General features: G+C 41.8%; 1 protein-coding gene across 4 annotated transcripts in view; it reads left to right on the top strand.

The window, feature by feature from the left end:
* Nucleotides 1–20,538, top strand: part of LOC137634912 (uncharacterized) — a 135,771-nt gene that overhangs the window by 38,837 nt on the left and 76,396 nt on the right. For all 4 annotated transcript variants that reach the window (XM_068367459.1, XM_068367462.1, XM_068367458.1 and 1 more), the window contains 2 exons: nt 4,666–5,396; nt 19,251–19,383. In XM_068367459.1, the coding sequence (XP_068223560.1) occupies nt 4,666–5,396; nt 19,251–19,383 (864 nt within the window). The remainder of the gene's footprint in view (nt 1–4,665; nt 5,397–19,250; nt 19,384–20,538) is intronic.

Raw genomic sequence — 20,538 nt, 5'->3', positions numbered from 1 at the left:
GGACCTCCTCCTCCGAACAAATTTCATTAACATTCCAATCCGGACCTGGTCGAATTTGTCCAGGATCTTTTACAAAAGAACGCCATACAAGAAACGAAACACCTGAAGTTTCAAGGTCGGCTGTTCAGTGTCCCGAAGAAGGATTCAGACAAGAGAAGAGTGATTCTAGACCTATCCCTTCTCAACTTGTCCATTCAATGCGACAAGTTTCGAATGCTTACCGTCTCGCAGGTGCGGACCTTACTTCCCCGTGGGGCCGTCACCACCTCTATCGATCTTACAGACGCCTATTATCACGTCCCGATAGCGAGACACTTCCGTCCGTATCTAGGCTTTCGCTTAGGGGACAAAAGTTACTCCTTCAAGGTGATGCCTTTCGGGCTCAACATCGCCCCAAGGATCTTCACAAAGTTAGCAGAAGTTGCTGTTCAGGAACTCAGAAATCAAGGGATTCAAGTAGTAGCCTATCTGGACGACTGGCTCATTTGGTCAGACACCTCCCAAAATTGCCTAAAAGCCACTCACAAAGTCATCCATTATCTTCAATCTCTAGGCTTCCAGATCAACTTCAAGAAGTCCCGTCTTCTTCCAAAATCGAAGTTCCAATGGCTCGGCCTGCAATGGGATCTTATATCTCATACTCTGTGTCTTCCCAAACCCAAGAGGTTAGAGATTGCAATGAACACCAAACGCTTTCTCAAAGACAAAGTAAGTTCCAGACGACTCCAAGAGAGGATTCTGGGGTCCCTTCAGTTTGCCTCAGTGACGGATCTTCTTCTGAAGGCAAAATTGAAAGATATCAATCGTGTCTGGCGTTCGAGGGCGAACCGGAAGCTCCGGGACAGGAAAGTCCGCCTTCCTCCCATTCTACGGGAAAGACTTCTTCCTTGGACAAGAGCAAACAGTCTGTCAAAGTCAGTTCCCCTTCGATTTCCGCCTCCGAAGTTAATCATTCACACGGACGCATCCTTATCAGGTTGGGGCGGCTATTCTCAGCTCAGGAAAGTTCAAGGTCTTTGGTCCCCCTTGTTCCGCCAATTTCACATCAATGTGCTGGAGGCCATGGCAGTTCTTCTAACCCTGAAACGTCTCGCTCTTCCCAAGAGACAACACCTTCGTCTGGTCCTCGACAGCGAAGTGGTGGTCCGCTGCCTCAACAGAGGCGGGTCAAAGTCAGGGCCTCTGAACCATGTTCTAGTAGCCATATTCTCCCTAGCAGCCTTGAACCGTTGGCATCTTTCAGCTGTCCACCTGGCGGGAGTCCGGAATGTAGTGGCAGACGCCCTGTCCCGGACCTCCCCTCTAGAATCGGAATGGTCACTCGATCTAAAGTCATTTCGGTGGATTCTCTCTCAGGTTCCCGGTCTCCAAGTGGACCTCTTCGCCACGGAGTCCAACCACAAATTGAGAGTATATGTGGCTCCCAATCTAGACCCTCAGGCTTACGCCACAGACGCCATGTCTCAGAATTGGGACATCTGGGAAAAGATTTATCTCTTTCCCCCGGTGAATCTTTTGCTGAAAGTTCTAGACAAGCTGAGATCCTTCAAGGGACAAGTAGCCTTGGTCGCACCCAACTGGCCCAAGAGCAACTGGTATCCTCTCCTGCGAGAGTTGAGACTATACCCTCACCCGATACCCAATCCAGTTCTGTCTCAGATAGTACAAACACGCGTTGTGTACGCTTTCTCAAACATTCAGAGCGCCCTAACTTTATGGACTTTATGAAGTTTGCGGCCATGCATGGTGCCAATATTGATCCTCAAAACACCCTGTTCCTAGAATCGGATAAACGGGATTCCACCATCCGCCAGTATGACTCTGCAGTTAAAAAGTTGGCAAAATTTTGATAGACTCAGACGTGAACTGTATGAACGTGAACCTTACAGTCACTTTCTTTAGATCTTTATTAGAATCAGGTCTGGCAGCCAATACTATCACCACTATTAAATCTGCTTTGAAAAAGATCTTCCTAGTGGGTTTTAACATAGACTTAACCGACTCTTTGTTAGCTTCAATTCCGAAAGCCTGTGCCAGACTGAAACCGGTTACTCGTCCTACCCCGGTGACCTGGTTCCTTAATGATGTACTCAAATTGGCTTCTGATACCCTTAACAGTTCTTGTGATTACATTCCCCTTCTCAGGAAAACACTTTTCCTGGTGAGCTTGGCTTCCGGGGCAAGAATTTCTGAACTGGCAGCTTTGTCGAGAGACCCGGGTCATATTGAGTTCCTGCCTTCGGGAGAGGTCCTTCTTTCACCTAACAAATTCTTTTTGGCTAAGAACGAAGACCCTCAGAACAGATGGTCCTCCTGGAAAATTGTTCCCCTCACGCAAGACCCGTCTCTGTGCCCTGTTACTACTCTTAGATCTTATTTATCCCGGACCTCCTCTAACTCCTCGGGGCCTCTATTCGTTAGAGAACAAGGCGGTACCATTACTATTAAAGGGATCAGGCAACAAATTTTGTATTTTATTAAACAAGCTAGCCCTGACTCTTTTCCTCTTGCACATGATATCAGAGCGGTTGCTACTTCGGTGAACTTTTTTCACCACATGAATTTTACGGACCTTTCCAGGTATACAGGGTGGAAATCACCGTCAGTGTTCAAGAAACACTACCTTAAACATTTGGAAGCCCTAAAATTTTCTACAGTAGCTGCAGGGAGCGTAGTTACTCCCAGGTAACTCACAGGTTAATGCCTTGTCTCTTTATCTCTCCCTCTTACCTGCCTCATTTATACCCTATTGTATTCGTTGGTCTCGCACCTGAATACTGGTATTATATTTGTAAATTTTTAAAACTCCTGAGTATCTGTATATATTATCACTCACGGCATTATTATACCTACCTTATTTGTCAATTGTCTACCAAGTGGATTTATGTTCATATTTAAGATACCCTTATAATTGTTTTTTGGTACTCATCTCTGATTAAAGCATCCTGTATTTCCCTTACGCTTATGTTTTTTCCTTTATTTTGCAAGTTTGGTGACATTTTCTCTTGTATAGATTCACTGGGCGGCACAGGTTCGAGCCCAGAAAAGGGATTTTGACGTAGGAAAAATCTATTTCTGGGCGAGGGACCTGTGCCGCCCAGTGAACCCTCCCAGCTCCTCTCCCTTGGAGTCCCCAAACTTTGGGTGCTAAGGAGTTGGGTTCTGAGCGGATGCAGTGTTAGTAGTACCGAGTGAGGTTGAACGGCTCTCCTCTATTGGGGTTTCTGTCGTGGATGAATCTAAATAATGCGGGACCTCTGGATTATACGCCCAATTTTATACCGACACCAATAGGTGAGCGAGCTAGTTAACCTAGCACTTCTTTACATTTTTTCTCTGGTATATTTAGCAGTAAATTACCTAAGAATAAGTGCTAAATGGAGCTTATTCACTGGGCGGCACAGGTCCCTCGCCCAGAAATAGATTTTTCCTACGTCAAAATCCCTTTATTGTTAAGTTTGTTTAAGTATGATTAATTTTTTTATTGCTTTTAATTCTTATCCTATCTTGAGACATTGAGCAAAATCTTAGACCAGTACATCCTAGACTTTAGCAGTCGTCTACTGTATTGCAATATTTGTGGTCTTCATGCCAGAATTCAAGACCTTATAGTTGTGTCCAGATAGTAGGATAGAGTATGAAATTCTTTTATGCTCAGAAACTTTGGTTTATCAAATGAGGCACTCATCTGAGCTCCTTATTGGCTTTAAGAAACCAATAATTCTGAAACACAGTGCCATTCCTAGGGCAAGGGGAATGGCAGTGTATATTAGGAATGGGTACCATGCTTCTCATAAGTCTTGCTACAAATGTGACCAAGTTGTGGAATGATCTTCCTAATCAGTTAGTTGAATCTGTGGAACTTCAAAAGTTCAAACTTGCAGCGAATGTTTTATGTTGAACAGGCTGACATCAGTTTCTTTTTATAGTTTATACTGTATATGAAAGATCTATTTTGATGTGTCTATTCTTAAAATGTTTTATTGTAATTGTTTATTACTTCACTTGTAGTTTATTTATTTCTTTATAGACTTTCTCACTGGGATATTTTCCCTGTTGGTGACCTTGGTTTTATAGTATTCTGTATTTCTAACTAGGGTTGTAGCTTAGTTAGTAATAATAATGATAAAAGAGAAAGTCTTTTAAGATTTATGGAGATCAATCTATTCTGAAGGTGTTCTATTTCTTTCATTCTGCCTTGTTTTGAGTATTGTTCTCCTGTCTATTCTTCAGAAGCTGATTCTCATCTTAATTTGTTGAAGAGGAGCTAGCATTCTTTTAAACTGCTTATTCCTTAATCTCTGGCTTCATCATTCAGTTACGTCTTTATGCATGTTGCATAAGATTTTTCATAACTCTGACCATACTCTGCATTCATATTTTCCAATACAGTATCATCCTGATTGTAATACAAGGTATGCAGTTAATTCTAATAATCATGCCTTCTCCATCATTAGGCTCAATACTACACAGTAATCTAGAAGCACAAGTACAATGCTGCTAATTAGCAGATACATTACATTTATTTTGAAGTGGGCATTATAGGGTATAGGAACTTTACTGACCAAGAATTTGGGTTCAAATACAAGTAATGATATGTTGTGAAATATATCAGGTTTTGTTATCAGATATACATTTAAACTTCAATGTTAATTTATTTTACAGGTACTATTTCAAGTTCTCCTGTTGCATCCCTGGAAACCAGTAAAGTAAGAAGTAATTCTGTAGTTCAGCAGATATTTTCTTCTTCAATTAACCCTTCACTTGATGTTGGGATTGAGATTCCTTCATCGAAAAACTTCGAAAATACTCAAGTTTCATGCGAAGATAGTTCACCCCATATTAGTATCCAGGACCCTAGCACTGCTGCTGTAGAAGAAAAGATCCGGCATAAAAACTCTTCGGTGATTAATCGCTCTGATGCTTCAATGCTTACTCTTCAAGTTGCTGAAGAAGGAAAATCCAATATATCTGGCCCAGAACTTCAATCTGACATCCTCTTAGAGACAGTTCCCCATATTAGTTTGGAGGAAATTATTGAGAAATTTACATGTGAAAGTAATCATGCATTACATGTACTAGAAAGTGAAAAAATAAGTGGTTTTGAAAGTGAAAAAAAAGAGCTTGCTGATACTATAACTAAAGAATCTTCAACTCTTCAAGATGATTCTGTATCATCACAAGGAATGTGCAGTGTTTTGATAGATGACAGGCCTAATGTTAGTTCTAAATCTAATGTGACTGTGAAATTAAAGACATCAGCAAATGTTGTGGAGGAATCCCTAGATGAAGAAAACTTTTATGATATTCTGATGACTTACAAATGTAAATTATGTTCCGAAGTTTTTATTGACAAAGCCCGGCTCATGAAGCACTATAGTGAAGTGCATAAATCCGTAAGTATAGTGAAAGCTTTTCTGTATGCTTAGATATGCAATTTTACTGATGTTTAAAAAATTGAGTATTTGTGTCATTACAAACATACTACTGTACTTTAGTTGCTTTCATGTTTGCCTATGTAAATGAAGACTACAGGTAGACCTCTCAAAAAGAATATAAACTCTTTAAGGAGGTTCTAGCCATGCCTATACTTGTCTCATTTCAGTGTTCTATCTTTTAGCATGTTCTAAAAAAATGGTTTTGATGAAGGAAAAGTCTATTTTTGTGGAGGTGCTATGTGGTCTGCTAGAACTTTCCGGTAAAGGCTAGAACAAGGAATCCAATACGACATAAAATACCAAAGAAACATTTTCTTCCTTGCCCTAGAGGCAGTGTTTCAAAGTGAAAACCATGAACTCAGAGTATATAAGGGAGACCCTCGAGTTCTGGCACTATTGAACCCTCAGCACAGCACTTGCGATGCTGAAGTCAATCAATGACACGTCATCACAGAAAACCATCATGTCAACTGAAGATGGGCTAGAGATATCCTGAAGTAAAGTCTAATTTATATTCTTATCAGCTTTCCTCACCTTAATTTTTCTGCTAAAGGGATATTGAAATGTCATTTTTGTTGATCACAACTTTATAATTTTATAGATTTTCAGCCATGCCCGTGTACTGTATAGGTATGTGTTCTTCCTCCTACCATGAAGAAGGCAGGGAATTAGTTTCCCTTTTGAGAAGAGCGCTTATTTCCTATTATCGCTACTGATCCATATTTAGGCCAAGTATAGACATTTGACAATCTAGTTGTCTTGCATTTTAGGACATTGTAGTTATAATGAAATTGTAGATTTTTTTTATGAGAAGTAAAGAAAAAAAAGTCTTGTTTTGCACACATTTTTCAATAAATTTTTTGTGTAAGTACAGGGTAAATACTGTTATCTGCTACCAGGTCTCTACTTTCTGAGCACCGTTAGTTGGGATAGTGTGATGCAGTATAGCGGAGGGATGCTCTTCAGTTTTATTTGTTATGATAGAAAATTTCGTTATGATTAGTATTTTATCCTGTTATTTCATGCCATAGTGTTATCTCACAATGGAGTATTTATGAGGTTAAGCCCTGCAGTAGAAGCTTTTAAACCTTTTGGTTTTATGAGACATACATAAATGGAATGTAAGTTTCTTCCTGAGCAGATGTAGGTGCTGTATCGAGCATTTTCACCAAAGTGGACAGCATTACACATACACTTGTGCTCAATATATCTCGACTAACTCAATGGTTTATGATATTAGAGTGAATCAGTAGTTACTAAGATTATGTTTATGGTTATAGTAAAGTTAGATTAGTTTTAGCTCTTTCCTGTGATAGAGAAAATTATTAGTTTAGTAGTCATAATCCTATTTACATAGATTCCTGTCTTTTATTGTTGATGAATTTATCAGTTTTATTATTATTTTATAGTCAGTATACAAATACAGTACAGTAAATCACAATTAAACAATAATGTCCAATGAAATATGAAGGCTTGATAATGAACTAAAATTTAAATACTGTATGAAGGTTTGCAAATGAACTAGCCGTACGCACCCACAAACACAAGCACCATGACACACCCGCACAGAGAAAGAGAGAGAAAACATATTCGTATGATTAATAATAATGGCTATAAACGAACTATATGAAAACTATGATATTCTGTAACATACTGGTGCTGATGTAATATTCATCATAAATATATTTCAAATGAATTAAGAAATATAAACAATATGCCATTCATATGTGGTATAGAGCATATATCCTATGGAACAAGAAAATTAAATAATATACAGTAAGAAAATATTGATAAAATATGACCTAGATGATTGACGAATCATGACATGTAATAAATCTACGGAAACTTCAATTTCTGAGTTCAACATATGTCCATATCTCTTGGTCCTTATCTCGGTCGTAAGTCGATGACTACCTGTATAACAAAATGAAAAACATAATTTTATATCAACAAAATTAAAATCAAGGGCATTGTTTTTAGGTGATATTTATTACGAAATTTGGAGTGATTTTCAGCTTAGTAATTAACCATTAGACACTGCCTTATGAAATATATAATTAGTAATTTTGCTACTAAAAGAGAGAGAGAGAGAGAGAGAGAGAGAGAGAGAGAGAGAGAGAGAGAGAGAGAGAGAGAGAGAGAGAGAGAGAGAGAGAGAGAGAGAGAGACCCAATGGGATAATCCCTCTCCCTCTTTCACATACACACACACGCCCACATCATCATTAGCAAAAGTATAATCATCAACAGCAACTACTACTACTACGACTACTACTAATAAAAGGGAAACCATTCAATTTCAATTTTCAATAGTTTATCCTGGGAAATCTTGGGACAATGAGAAAAATCCCAGGATTTTTAACCCTTGGAAAATGGCCAGGATCCCGGGATCATGTATGACATCCAATGTGGCCTTGGTGTTTCTGACATCTATGGTGGCTTTGGCATTTCTGGCACCTATGGTGACCCGGGTATTTTTGACGTCTATGGCAAGCTTTGCATTTATGGCATCTATGGTAGCCCAATCATTTCTGGCATCTATGGTGGGTCTGGCATTTCTAGTATCTATGGTAACCCTGGTGTTTTTGGCAGTTACAGCAGGAATGCAATGTCTTTTATCATGAGACTTTCTCAATCTTAGTGAGGGACCTTCAAGATTTTCTGAGTTAAAGTTCAGGAGTGCAATGGTTAAACACATAGAAAAGTAAGCAATAAAAGATTTGGCTAACAGAGCTGTGTTTTAGCATGCCTAACATTAAGAATACCTATGATTATAAGATGAACTTTTTTGTGGTTAAAGTGCTGTGCGACCTCCAAGAACTCTCCTGTTAAAGGCTAGAACAGGGAATCCAATGCAACATAAATACCAAAGAAATATTCTCTCTCCTGCTCTTAAGGCCAGTGTATCAATGTGCGAGACACAAACTCAGTGTGTTAAGGGGAAACTTTGTAAGTTCAGCTCATTTAAACTTGCCACACCCCCTCAGTAACTGAAAGGTGTCTGGTATGAGTGACGCCATGCATGGCATCCCAGAAAGGAACCATCACTCTAGTTCTCACCATCGTACCTAAGTCACAACAAAACCTCAACCACCAATCAATCTTCTGTTATCGAAGGGTGGACATCACATATTATTTACTCATCACTTCAAGAACATTATTAAGATAAGTACCTATAGTCAGGTATTTTTCCTTACTTCTTTGCTTGTTATCAATGTAAGCATGTTTGGTTAGCACTAGCATTCGAGTAATTATGTTTGTTTGTTACTGCACTCCAAACATTTGTTGTCATGTTCCCTATAGTAAGTAATTTTACTAAGACAATTTGACTGTTAGTAACCTAAAGGGGGTTGTTGTTTGCCGACACCTTTGGTAACTTCATTCATTATTAATAAGTTCTGAATGTTTTTAGGAGAGTAATGTGTTCCTCGCACCATTCCATCAACATAGTAGGGGCTGACAGTCCTGCATATGGAATGGACACAACCAGAGTTAATTTTAGGTGTTGTAACTAGCTCCGCAGCTTCCATCAGAAAGAAAACCACAAACTTCATATATATGTTGCTCCGATTGTGAACTTTCAAGCAGTGGTAAGAGATGTTTGAATTAGAGTAGGACGAATGGTCATCAATCTACCTGTTCTTCTAAAGAGTTTGCCTACATAGGCTTTGAATATCATTCTTGACTTTTCAATGACAGCTGCACTAATAAAACGACATTAGCCCAACAGCCCATGGCATTCGCTGCTTCAGCAACTGAGACCAAGCATGCACCCGCTTAGGTCTACACAGCTGTATCAGAAAATAGGAACGGACTACCTTTGCTTCCTCCTTTTGTTCCCAGAACTTTCACACTTGGGCTTTCTCTCTAGTATTTTCGAGAAAGTTTTCTCCTCCAACAATTTGACTTCTTTAATGACATCTTCATCTATAAGACAATATCATTCTGTGTAAAAGACATAGATGGCACTTCTTCTGGTGGGCTTCCTTTCTAGTCCATCTCTTTTAGGAGAGGAAGCTCTATCATCAGCTATGTAGTCATATAAATCTGTTTTAACAGAACCTTTCAAACTTGCCATTGACATGGATCTTAACTCGGGCATGTTTCATATTCTTGCCTAGTTTTTTAGACCATCTCCACCCGCTCCTGTGGTTTCTTGGTCTGTGAATAGGGTTCTCGAGGTTTTGCTTGTGTTGGATAACTCCATCATTTCTATTAAGAACTGATACAAAATTACATTTTTATAGTTGGAAGTTAGAATAAGTGAATTGATGGCCTTTGGTAGGGACCAGGAATTCATAACAATTTCCAAGGTTCTGATTTTCCTTTTTCTAGCTAAACAAATGCCTCTTCAAAGATTGTATCTTTTTATTTTGTCTCTTGAGTCGGTAGATAGCCACCTCTGTCCGGGGTCGACCTTAAAATTATATTTAAGAGATTCACATCATCAGAAGGTAGAGTGTTTAAAATAACTAAGACTAACAATCCTCTTTCAACAAAGGCTATCTATATCTTGACAACCTTCCTTTTCAAAGCTAACCATGTGTCCATTCCTAAAAGCTAGAATGAAAGTAGAATTGCTTTGTTAATAGCTTTATTTGCTAATAGGCTATTTCAGGACACCCAGAGTTTTACAGGTTGGTCTTGGGAGGGGATAGGGTGTTCATTAAACATTACTTGAAATAAATCCAACCAGTACAACCTGCATGCATAGTACTTGGCACATTCGAGACTCCTGCAGGGGTGTTCTGGAAGGAAGGGTCAATTCACCAGGCCCTTTAGGCAGACAGTATTCTTCAGTCACCCTTGTGAAGTAAGAGTCAGATTTTTAGTTTCTCTTCTTACTCTTGGGAACATGTGCATGAGATGTAGGTTTGGCTTGTTGGCAGGCAGTTGTTCTGGAATGGGCACAAGTCTATTTATTGATACCCTGTTACAATGTCCTTAGAGATTACACAGCACTTTAACCCCATAAAAGGAATTTGATGAAGATAAAACTATTTTGGGGGGAGGTGCTGTGTGGTCTCCAAAACCCTCCCTCCTACAAAGCCTCGAGCAGAAGAGTTGAGTGTTGTTATATATCTTTGACCTTAAATGGTGGTTGTGGGTTTGTTGTGACGTAGGTACACTGGCGAGGACGGAAGCAAAAGTTCTTCTCAGGGATGGCATGCATGACGTCACTCATAGCAGACGATTTTCAGCTACTGAGGTGCTGTGGCAATTTCAAATGAGCTGGAATTAGCGAGGTCTCCTTTGTGCACACGGAATCTGTGCGTGTCACATTGATACACTGGCCCTAGAGTAGGGGAGACAATATTCCTTTTGTATTTATGTGGTATTTCATTCCTTGTTCTTGCCTTTAATAGGAAAGGCCTTGAAGATCACACAGCTCCTCCCCAAAAAATTTCCTTTTTCAGAACTACTTTTTTTATTTAAACAGCTACGAAAATGAAATAAAATAAAAAGAGAATAGGAATAACAAAGCCCCCCCGTTGAGATACTACCACTAGAGACTTATGGGTTCCTTTGACTGGCCAGACAGTACTACATTGGATCCTTACCTCTGGTTACCATTAATTTTCCCTTTGCCTACACACACACCGAATAGTCTGGCCTATTCTTTACATACTCTCCTCTGTCCTCATACACCTGACAACACAGATTACCAAACAATTCTTCTTCACCCAAGGGGTTACTTCACTGTAATTGTTTAGTGGCCACTTTCCTCTTGGTAAGGGTAGAAGGGACTCTTTAGCTATGGCAAGCAGCCTTTAGGAGAAGAACATTCCAAAATCAAACCATTGTTCTCTATTCTTGGGTAGTGCCATAGCCTCTTTACCATGGCTTTCCACTGTCTTGGATTAGAGTTTTCTTGCTTGAGGGTACACTCGGGCACACTATTCTATCTCATTTCTCTTCCTCTTGTTTTGTTAATGTTTTTAAAGTTTATATAGGAGAAACAAGATAGAATAGTGTGCCCGAGTGTACCTTCAACCAGAGAGATCTAACTAAAGACAGTGAAAGACCATGGTACAGAAGCTATGGCACTACCCAAGACTAGAGAACAATGGTTTGATTTTGGAGTGTCCTTCTAGAAGAGCTGCTTACCATAGCTAAAGAGTCTCTTCTACCCTTACCAAGGGAAAAGTAGCCACTGAACAATTACAGTGCAGCAGTTAACCTCTTAAAAGAAGAATTGTTTGGTAATTTCGGTGTTGTCAAGTATATGAGGAAAAAGGAGAATGTGTAAAGGATAGGCCAGACTATCTCGAGTATGTGTCGGCAAAGATGAAATAAGCCGCAACCAGATAGAGTAATCCAATGTAGTACTGTCTGGCCAGTCCAAGTTCTCAATTGTAACTATCTATCAGAATTATCTCAATAGGTGGCTGGCGCCTTAGCCAACCTACCTACATATGATTCATTGATAATTTGTCTTGTAATCTCCAAATTGTGAGCAAAGTTTCATGGTGACTAAGGGCTAATAAGAGTTTTGAGGGCTGTATTCCTTTGAAGGGTATGGTTTCATCCTCTGGATTTTTTAAAACCTTTCTTGAGAACACAGAAGGGCAAGATATTGGTTTGAATCCATAAAATATAAAACTCACCTTCATCATTTAACTTTTTCTATGGTTTCCTTTTAATTGCCAAACAATTAAATTTTCTCCACTCCTCCTCTCTACTGTATTGAGTGATGACTGATCAATTCCCATCTGGTCTAGTTCTTCATCAATTTCCTTATAACACAATATTCTGGTCCGCACCACAGGTCTTCTTTCTACTATTTTTACATTAGCTTTTCTGAGTTGTCCTAATTTTTTCAATATTTAACTTAGCCGGTGATTATATAGCTGCAACTCTGTTGCTCGACAGAAAACTCTAAGGTAAAACTCGCCAGCGATCGCTACACAGGTTGCGGGTGTGCCCAACAGCGCCATCTGTCGACCAGATACCCAGTTCTCAGTGTAAACAAAGACTCAAATTTTCTCTCTGTCGTGCTATCGACAATACGTACTTACTCACTGTTGCTAAACTGGAGTTTTTTCACAACTAATTGGTGAAGTACTTTATTCTAGTTTTGAGCTTTCGCTGTGCAGGGTTTCTCTTCACACAAATCCTTGAACTCTTTTTGATAACGGATTCTTTGTTGATGACTTTTTGATAGTTTTTGAATTTCCCTTTGACCAAATCCAAATGGCTGACCCTTCACAAGTCCCAAAATTTAGGAAGTGCAATGCTAGGGACTGTTCAAGGCGTCTTCCGAAGGCTTCTATCGACCCTCACACTGTTTGTTCCAATTGTCGGGATAAAACCTGTCAATTGGAAGATCGATGTGAGGAGTGCGTTGGGCTTTCGGAATTCGATTTTATCGAATTCCAAAAGTATACACGTAGGCTAGAGAGAGATAGAGTTAGGAGAAGTTCCTCTCGTTCTATTGATATTTCCTCTCCTCATGCCCCACAACCTATTCCTTCCCCTGTAGTGGTTGCTCCTAATCCCCCTCCTGGCACTCAGGAACCTTCGATGGCTGATATGAAGCGTGCCATCCAAGCTCTGGGTGAGAGAGTTGAGTCCCTTGCTAGTGACCGTAATCAGCTCATGGCGGATGTGAAGGAGCTGAAGTGCAAAAGTGCAGTGGGAAGTGATAAAGTGCCGAGTGATAGTGTTGTGGATAGTGTTGCGCTTGAGGGTTCGTCTGTTCGTGCCTGTCGTCCTCCTAGTCCGGGACCTCTTGCAAGCTCCCAAGTCCAGGGGAGAAGCAATGTCGTACGACAAATGGGTTCGAGGGGCTTTAATCAACGAACAGACGTTCCCTCCGTGGTATCGGGCGTATCTACCCAAGATCGCCCCTGCCTAACTAAGACGAGAGAGCCCATTTATACCTCGTCTTCGGAAGGTGTTTCTCGCAAGAAACCCTGGACCAAGGTCTCACGACCGTTAAAGCGCAAGTCGGTCCCTTCCGCACAAGTCCAACGGCCCAGTTGTAGCCACTGGGTCAGTTCGGACTCGCTGCCGTCATCCGATGACTGCTCACCGCCTAAGAGAGGCAAAGCGGTACCGCTTCAGACAGTTACTCCGTCTGTCGCCGCACCTGCTCCTGTAGACCCTAAGTGGTCTCTACTGCAAGACATGCAGTCTAAACTAACGTCTCTTATGCAGGACTTTCGTGCGGAGAAGGTTGCTGCCGCACCAGCTAGTGCAGCTCCTTGCCTACAACCGCCCACACGATCGGTTGTGCGTCCTGTGGACGCTGAGGTAACCTTCTCACGCACACCAGTTGAGAGAGTTCCGCCACCCATGCGTTCCAGTGTGATCTGCCAGCCGCATGTTGACGTTCAGCGACGCACGGAGGTCTCCGTTGACGTTCGTGAGGTTCAACAACCGTCAGAGTTGTTTTGTTTTGATGCGGTGCGTCAACCTCCGCAACCCAGTGTGGTTGCCACTGCACACCCACATCAGTCCAGACAGTCTGGAGTAGACGCTGTGCGTCCCCGCGCTGCTATGGTTGTTGCCAGCTCACAGACTGGGCAGCAGTTCCATGACGTTGCGTCCGGCTCAGTCACGCATGCACCCGTGCGACCGGACTCAGCTAACCAGCCGTTACCCACTCCGTTGCCGTTCCCTCATCAGTTATCGGATGAGGGACTTTCTGATGATGATGTTGCTGCACACGTAGATGAACCGCATTCAGAACTGGACGAGCCTAAGTCTACGCAATCCTCTTTGGACTTTAGGAAAGTTTTGGCCCTTTTCAAAGAGATGTTTCCGGACCAGTTTGTGTCTGTGGCTCCGCGTTCTCCTCCGTCAGAGTTTGTGTTAGGCATGCCGTCAACCACTCCTGCCTTTACTAGACTCGTCCTCGCACGCTCGTCCAAGAGAGCTTTGCGGGTGATAGGAGAATGGCTGCAGTCCAAGAAGAGTTTAGGGAAGACAGCTTTTACGTTTCCCCCTGCTAGACTCTCTTCTAGATCGAGCGTCTGGTATGCCACGGGAGAAGTTCTCGGCTTGGGAGTTCCTGCCTCTGCCCAGGGCGACTTCTCAAGTCTTGTAGACTCTCCCCGCCGCCTTGCCATGAGACGCTCAAAGATATGTTGGTCATCTTCGGACCTGGACCACCTTTTGAAAGGTATCTTTAGAGCCTTCGAAGTTTTTAACTTCTTAGACTGGTGTCTAGGAGCTCTAAGCAGAAAGATCTCTCCGACAGAGAAGGAGACTTCCTTGCTCATTATGTCCTGCATGGACAAGGCCGTACGTGATAGGTCTAATGAGCTTGCTGCATCATTTGTGTCCGGAGTTCTTAAGAAGCGTGAAAACCTATGCTCATTCCTTTCAGCTGGAGTTACACCATGCCAGAGATCCGAACTTCTGTTTGCTCCTCTTTCCAAGTGCCTTTTTCCAGAAGACCTGATTAAGGAAATTGCCGCTTCTTTGATACAGAAGGACACTCACGATCTTGTTGCGTCCTCCGCTCGCAAAGCCACCCCTTTGCCTACCTTATCAGCTAGACCAAGGATGGACACTCCAGCGTCCCGTTTTATTCCGCCCTTTCGTGGCAGAGCCTCCAGCAGAGGAGGTGCTCGTGCCGAAGGGAAACGAGGAAAGAAGAAAGGAACCAAGTCCTTTAAGGGCAGAGTCTGACTGCCAGCTTCTTCAGACAGCAGTGGGAGCCAGACTCAAGAACTTCTGGCAGACCTGGGAAAAGAGAGGCGCAGATGCGCAATCTGTGAAGTTGCTCAGAGAGGGGTACAAGATCCCTTTTGTACGGAAACCCCCTCTAGCAACGTCCCCCATCGATCTCTCTCCCAGGTACAGAGAGGAAGACAAGAGACGAGCCTTGAAACGGGAAGTGTCTCTTTTACTAGAGAAGGGAGCAGTGGTCAGAGTCTCGGACCTTCAATCTCCGGGATTCTACAACCGACTCTTCTTGGTGTCAAAGAAGACAGGAGGGTGGAGGCCGGTGCTAGACGTCAGTGCTCTGAATGTCTTTGTCACAAAGCAGATGTTCTCCATGGAGACCACGAAGTCAGTCTTAGCAGCGGTCAGAAGGGAAGACTGGATGGTCTCTTTAGACCTAAGGGACGCATACTTCCACGTCCCCATCCACCCGGACTCCCAACCTTTTCTGAGATTCGTTTTCGAAAAGGTTGTCTTCCAGTTTCAAGCCCTGTGCTTTGGCCTAAGCACAGCTCCTCTTGTGTTTACGAGGCTGATGAGGAATGTAGCCAAATTCCTTCATTTAGCGGACATCCGAGCCTCCCTCTATTTGGACGACTGGCTTCTCAGAGCTTCTTCCAGTCGTCGCTGTCTGAAGGATCTAAAGTGGACTCTAGATCTGACCAAGGAATTGGGTCTCCTTGTCAATATGGAAAAGTCACAACTGGTCCCATCCCAAACTATCGTGTATTTAGGGATGGAGATTCACAGTCTAGCTTTTCGGGCTTTTCCGTCGGCCCCCAGAACAAGCCAAGCCCAGTTATGCCTCCAGAACATGCTGAAGAAGGAACAATGTTCAGTCAGAAAGTGGATGAGTCTGATAGGGACGCTATCATCCCTGGAACAGTTCGTGTCATTAGGAAGACTACACCTCCGTCCTCTTCAATACCACCTAGCATTTCATTGGAAAAAGGACAAGACGCTAGAAGTGGTCTCGATCCCCATTTCCGAGAGGGTGAAGTCTTGCCTGACTTGGTGGAAGGACAGTATCAGCCTAAAAGAGAGTCTTCCCCTGGCTGTTCAGACTCCCAACCACGTTCTCTTCTCGGACGCATCGGACGTAGGCTGGGGCGCGACATTAGACGGTCGGGAATGTTCGGGAATATGGAACTCGAGTCAAAGGACAATGCATATCAACTGCAAGGAGCTACTGGCAATACATCTGGCCTTGAAAAGCTTCAGGTCTCTCCTTCAAGGCAAAGTGGTGGAGGTGAACTCGGACAACACCACTGCTTTGGCGTACATCTCCAAGCAAGGAGGGACCCACTCACTGACGTTGTACGAGATCGCAAGGGACCTGCTCATCTGGTCAAAAAGTCAAAACATATCGCTAGTAACGAGGTTCATCCAAGGCAACTTGAATGTCATGGCAGATTGTCTCAGTCGGAAGGGGCAAGTAATTCCAACAGAATGGACCCTCCACAAGGATGTATGCAAGAGACTTTGGGCCACTTGGGGCCATCCAACCATAGATCTCTTTGCAACCTCGATGACCAAGAGGCTCCCAATATATTGCTCACCAATCCCGGACCCAGCAGCAATTCATATAGATGCCTTTCTCCTAGATTGGTCACATCTAGATCTATACGCATTCCCACCGTTCAAGATTGTCAACAAGGTACTGCAGAAGTTCGCCTCTCACGAAGGGACAAGGTTGACGCTAGTTGCTCCCCTCTGGCCCGCGAGAGAATGGTTCACCGAGGTACTTCGATGGCTAGTAGACGTTCCCAGAACTCTTCCTCTAAGGGTGGACCTTCTACGTCAGCCACACGTAAAGAAGGTACACCAAAGCCTCCACGCTCTTCGTCTGACTGCCTTCAGACTATCGAAAGACTCTCGAGAGCTAGAGGCTTTTCGAAGGAGGCAGCCAGGGCGATTGCTAGAGCAAGGAGAACATCCACCCTTAGAGTCTACCAATCGAAGTGGGCAGTCTTCCGAAACTGATGCAAGTCAGTATCTGTATCCTCGACCAGTACCTCTGTAACTCAAATAGCTGACTTCCTCTTATACCTGAGGAAAGAACGATCACTTTCAGCTCCCACTATCAAGGGTTACAGAAGCATGTTGGCATCAGTCTTCCGTCACAGAGGCTTAGATCTTTCCAACAATAAAGATCTACAGGACCTCCTTAAGTCTTTTGAGACCACGAAGGAGCGTCGTTTGGTTACGCCTGGTTGGAATTTAGACGTGGTACTAAGATTCCTCATGTCAGACAGGTTCGAGCCGCTACAATCAGCCTCCCTGAAAGATCTCACCTTAAAGACTCTTTTCCTGGTATGCTTAGCCACAGCTAAAAGAGTCAGTGAGATTCATGCCTTCAGCAAGAACATCGGATTTTCGTCAGAAACGGCTACATGTTCTCTACAACTTGGTTTTCTAGCCAAAAACGAGCTGCCTTCTCGACCTTGGCCGAAATCGTTCGATATTCCCAGCTTATCGAATATGGTAGGCAATGAACTAGAAAGAGTCTTATGCCCTGTGAGAGCTCTTAAGTTCTATTTAAAACGAACTAAACCTTTACGAGGCCTTTCTGAAGCTTTATGGTGTTCAGTTAAGAAACCATCTTTGCCTATGTCAAAGAATGCTTTATCCTATTTTATCAGACTGTTAATACGAGAAGCTCATTCCCATCTGAGTGAGGAAGACCAAGCATTGCTGAAGGTAAGGACACACGAAGTTAGAGCTGTCGCAACTTCCGTGGCCTTTAAACAAAATAGATCTCTGCGAAGTATAATGGACGCAACCTATTGGAGAAGCAAGTCAGTGTTCACGTCTTTTTATCTTAAGGATGTCCAGTCTCTTTACGAGGACTGCTACACACTGGGACCATTCGTAGCAGCGAGTGCAGTAGTGGGTGAGGGCTCAACCACTACAATTCCCTAATTCCATAACCTTTTTAATCTTTCTCTTGAAATGTTTTTATTGTTGTTTTTTGGGTTGTCCGGAAGGCTAAGAAGCCTTTCGCATCCTGGTTGATTTGGCGGGTGGTCAAAGTCATTTCTTGAGAGCGCCTAGATTAGGGGTTTTGATGAGGTCCTGTTGTATGGGTTGCAACCCTTGATACTTCAGATCCCAGGGGTCGATCAGCATCCTAAGAGGATCGCGAGGCTCCGTAAGGAAGATGTACTTAAAAAGGCAGAGTAATTGTTCAAGTCGACTTCCTTACCAGGTACCTATTTATTTTGTTTTTGTTATTTTGATAACTTCTAAAATGAAATAAAACTCTTAGCTCATAAAAGTGTAAACTTATATTGCTGGTCTCTACCCACCCCCCTGGGTGTGAATCAGCTATATAATCACCGGCTAAGTTAAATATTGAAAAATGTTATTTTGATTATAAAATAAATTTTTGAATATACTTACCCGGTGATTATAATTAAAGGACCCTCCCTTCCTCCCCAATAGAGACGCAGTGGGACGAGGAGAAAATTGAGTCTTTGTTTACACTGAGAACTGGGTATCTGGTCGACAGATGGCGCTGTTGGGCACACCCGCAACCTGTGTAGCGATCGCTGGCGAGTTTTACCTTAGAGTTTTCTGTTGAGCAACAGAGTTGCAGCTATATAATCACCGGGTAAGTATATTCAAAAATTTATTTTATAATCAAAATAACATTTTTACTCAATTTACAGTATGTCTAAACTATCTCAATCTTTTAAAGATTTGTGTATATTCCAACTATTGGACAATCTCTCCTTCAAGTCAAATGGGTAACAGCACAATTGCTACTAATAGCATTCTGCTTTTCCAACTAGCATTGTAGTTTAGCAATTACAGTAATAATGATAATAATAACAATGGTGTGGTTAAACAAACACACACACATACACAGTCTCTCTCTCTCTCTCTCTCTCTCTCTCTCTCTCTCTCTCTCTCTCTCTCTCTCTCTCTCTCTCTCTCTCTCTCTCTCTCTCTCTCTCATTAAAGATAATTCTCGGGTCCTTATTTTTTTTTCCATATTTTTATACTTTTATGGAGTGATTTACAATAATGGTCATTCATAAAAAACATTTTTGTTTTCTTCTAGGATTTAGTATTATTTTAGATTTTAGATGATAAAGTAAAGTTTTTTGTTACTAAATAGTGTTATGTTTTTCAGAGGAAAGGAGTAAAAATATATGTCACTTCAGAGAATATTGGCTCTCTTTCATCATTACGTTCAGACTCCTACTGTAGCAATAAGCAAGAGACGTTGTCAACACTGAATTCAAACACAAATCCACAAAAAAATAGTAAGTAGGTTTTTATCTTAGCTGTCCATACATAAGTTGGTCTTGCCCTTTTTAAAATGATAATTGTAATATAGTGGAAAATTTCGTTTTTTCTTGCCTGCAGTTCTTTAAAAGGGAAGGCCAGAGATTAGAGAGCAGCTTGTTTCCTGTGTTTGATAGAAGAAGCAGAAACAGTATTATATTCATTTTCAATCTGAAACAATATTCTTACCAACAGTGCTGTAGAAGCTCTTTATATACTAGATATGTATGAGATATGCTTCCCACTGATATTCTTGTACATGAAATTTTATATGTTACATTGCTTCTGATCTGTTCAGCAAATTTTTTGCCAGTTTTGATATTTAAGTAACTCTATCTTTTGCTATCCTACATTGCATTTTTTAAAGTTGAAGGTTAATTTCAATTATTTTGTTGGTTGTGCATTGTAATTGCTTTCTAGTTACTTACACTTATGAATTTATCCTTCCCAAGGGTTTAAATTTTCTGAGTTACATTAATTCTTTAAGCTGTTTAAAGGCCGCTCATGAATGGCAAAGGCAAGGGACAGTGACATTGCCCTATCAAGCAGGACAATGCCCTACTGTAGAGACTAACCATATATAATGTATATATGATCAGTGCCCAAGCCCCATCTCCACCCAAGCTAGGACCAAGGAGCTCCAGGCAGTGACTGTTAATGACTCAGCAGATAGACATATAGGCTCCCCAAACCCTCCCCCCCCTCCTTAGCTCACAAGGATGGTGAGGTTGCAGCGATCAAAGAAACTAATGAGTTTGAGCGGGACTCGAACTCCAGTCTGGCGTTCACCAGTCAGGGACGTTAGCACATCGGCCACCCCAACCCTAATTCCCGATTAGTATAAAATAATACTATAATTTGTTATACGTGTAAATAACATTTTATGTATGTGCCAGAGTTTTAGTCTTTTCACAAGAATTTCTAAAATAATTATGTTGATTGAAAATCAGAATTACTGTTCTCAGTTGTCTTGAAAAGAAAATGTAAAGCTAATGAGCTTTGCAGCTCATTAATTATTATGTATTGGCATCATCTGAAAAGGTATTAAGGTTAATATTTCCCTTATAAAACTTAAGATAAAGGACTACCAGTAAAGTTGATTTTGAAACAAGCTGGGGACCATTCAAGGGTAT

Source organism: Palaemon carinicauda, chromosome 45 (assembly GCF_036898095.1).
Source record: "Palaemon carinicauda isolate YSFRI2023 chromosome 45, ASM3689809v2, whole genome shotgun sequence".
NCBI classification, from domain to species: Eukaryota; Metazoa; Arthropoda; class Malacostraca; order Decapoda; family Palaemonidae; genus Palaemon; species Palaemon carinicauda.
The sequence above is the reverse complement of the archived record's forward strand: the minus strand, read 5'-3'. Positions and strand labels throughout refer to the sequence as shown.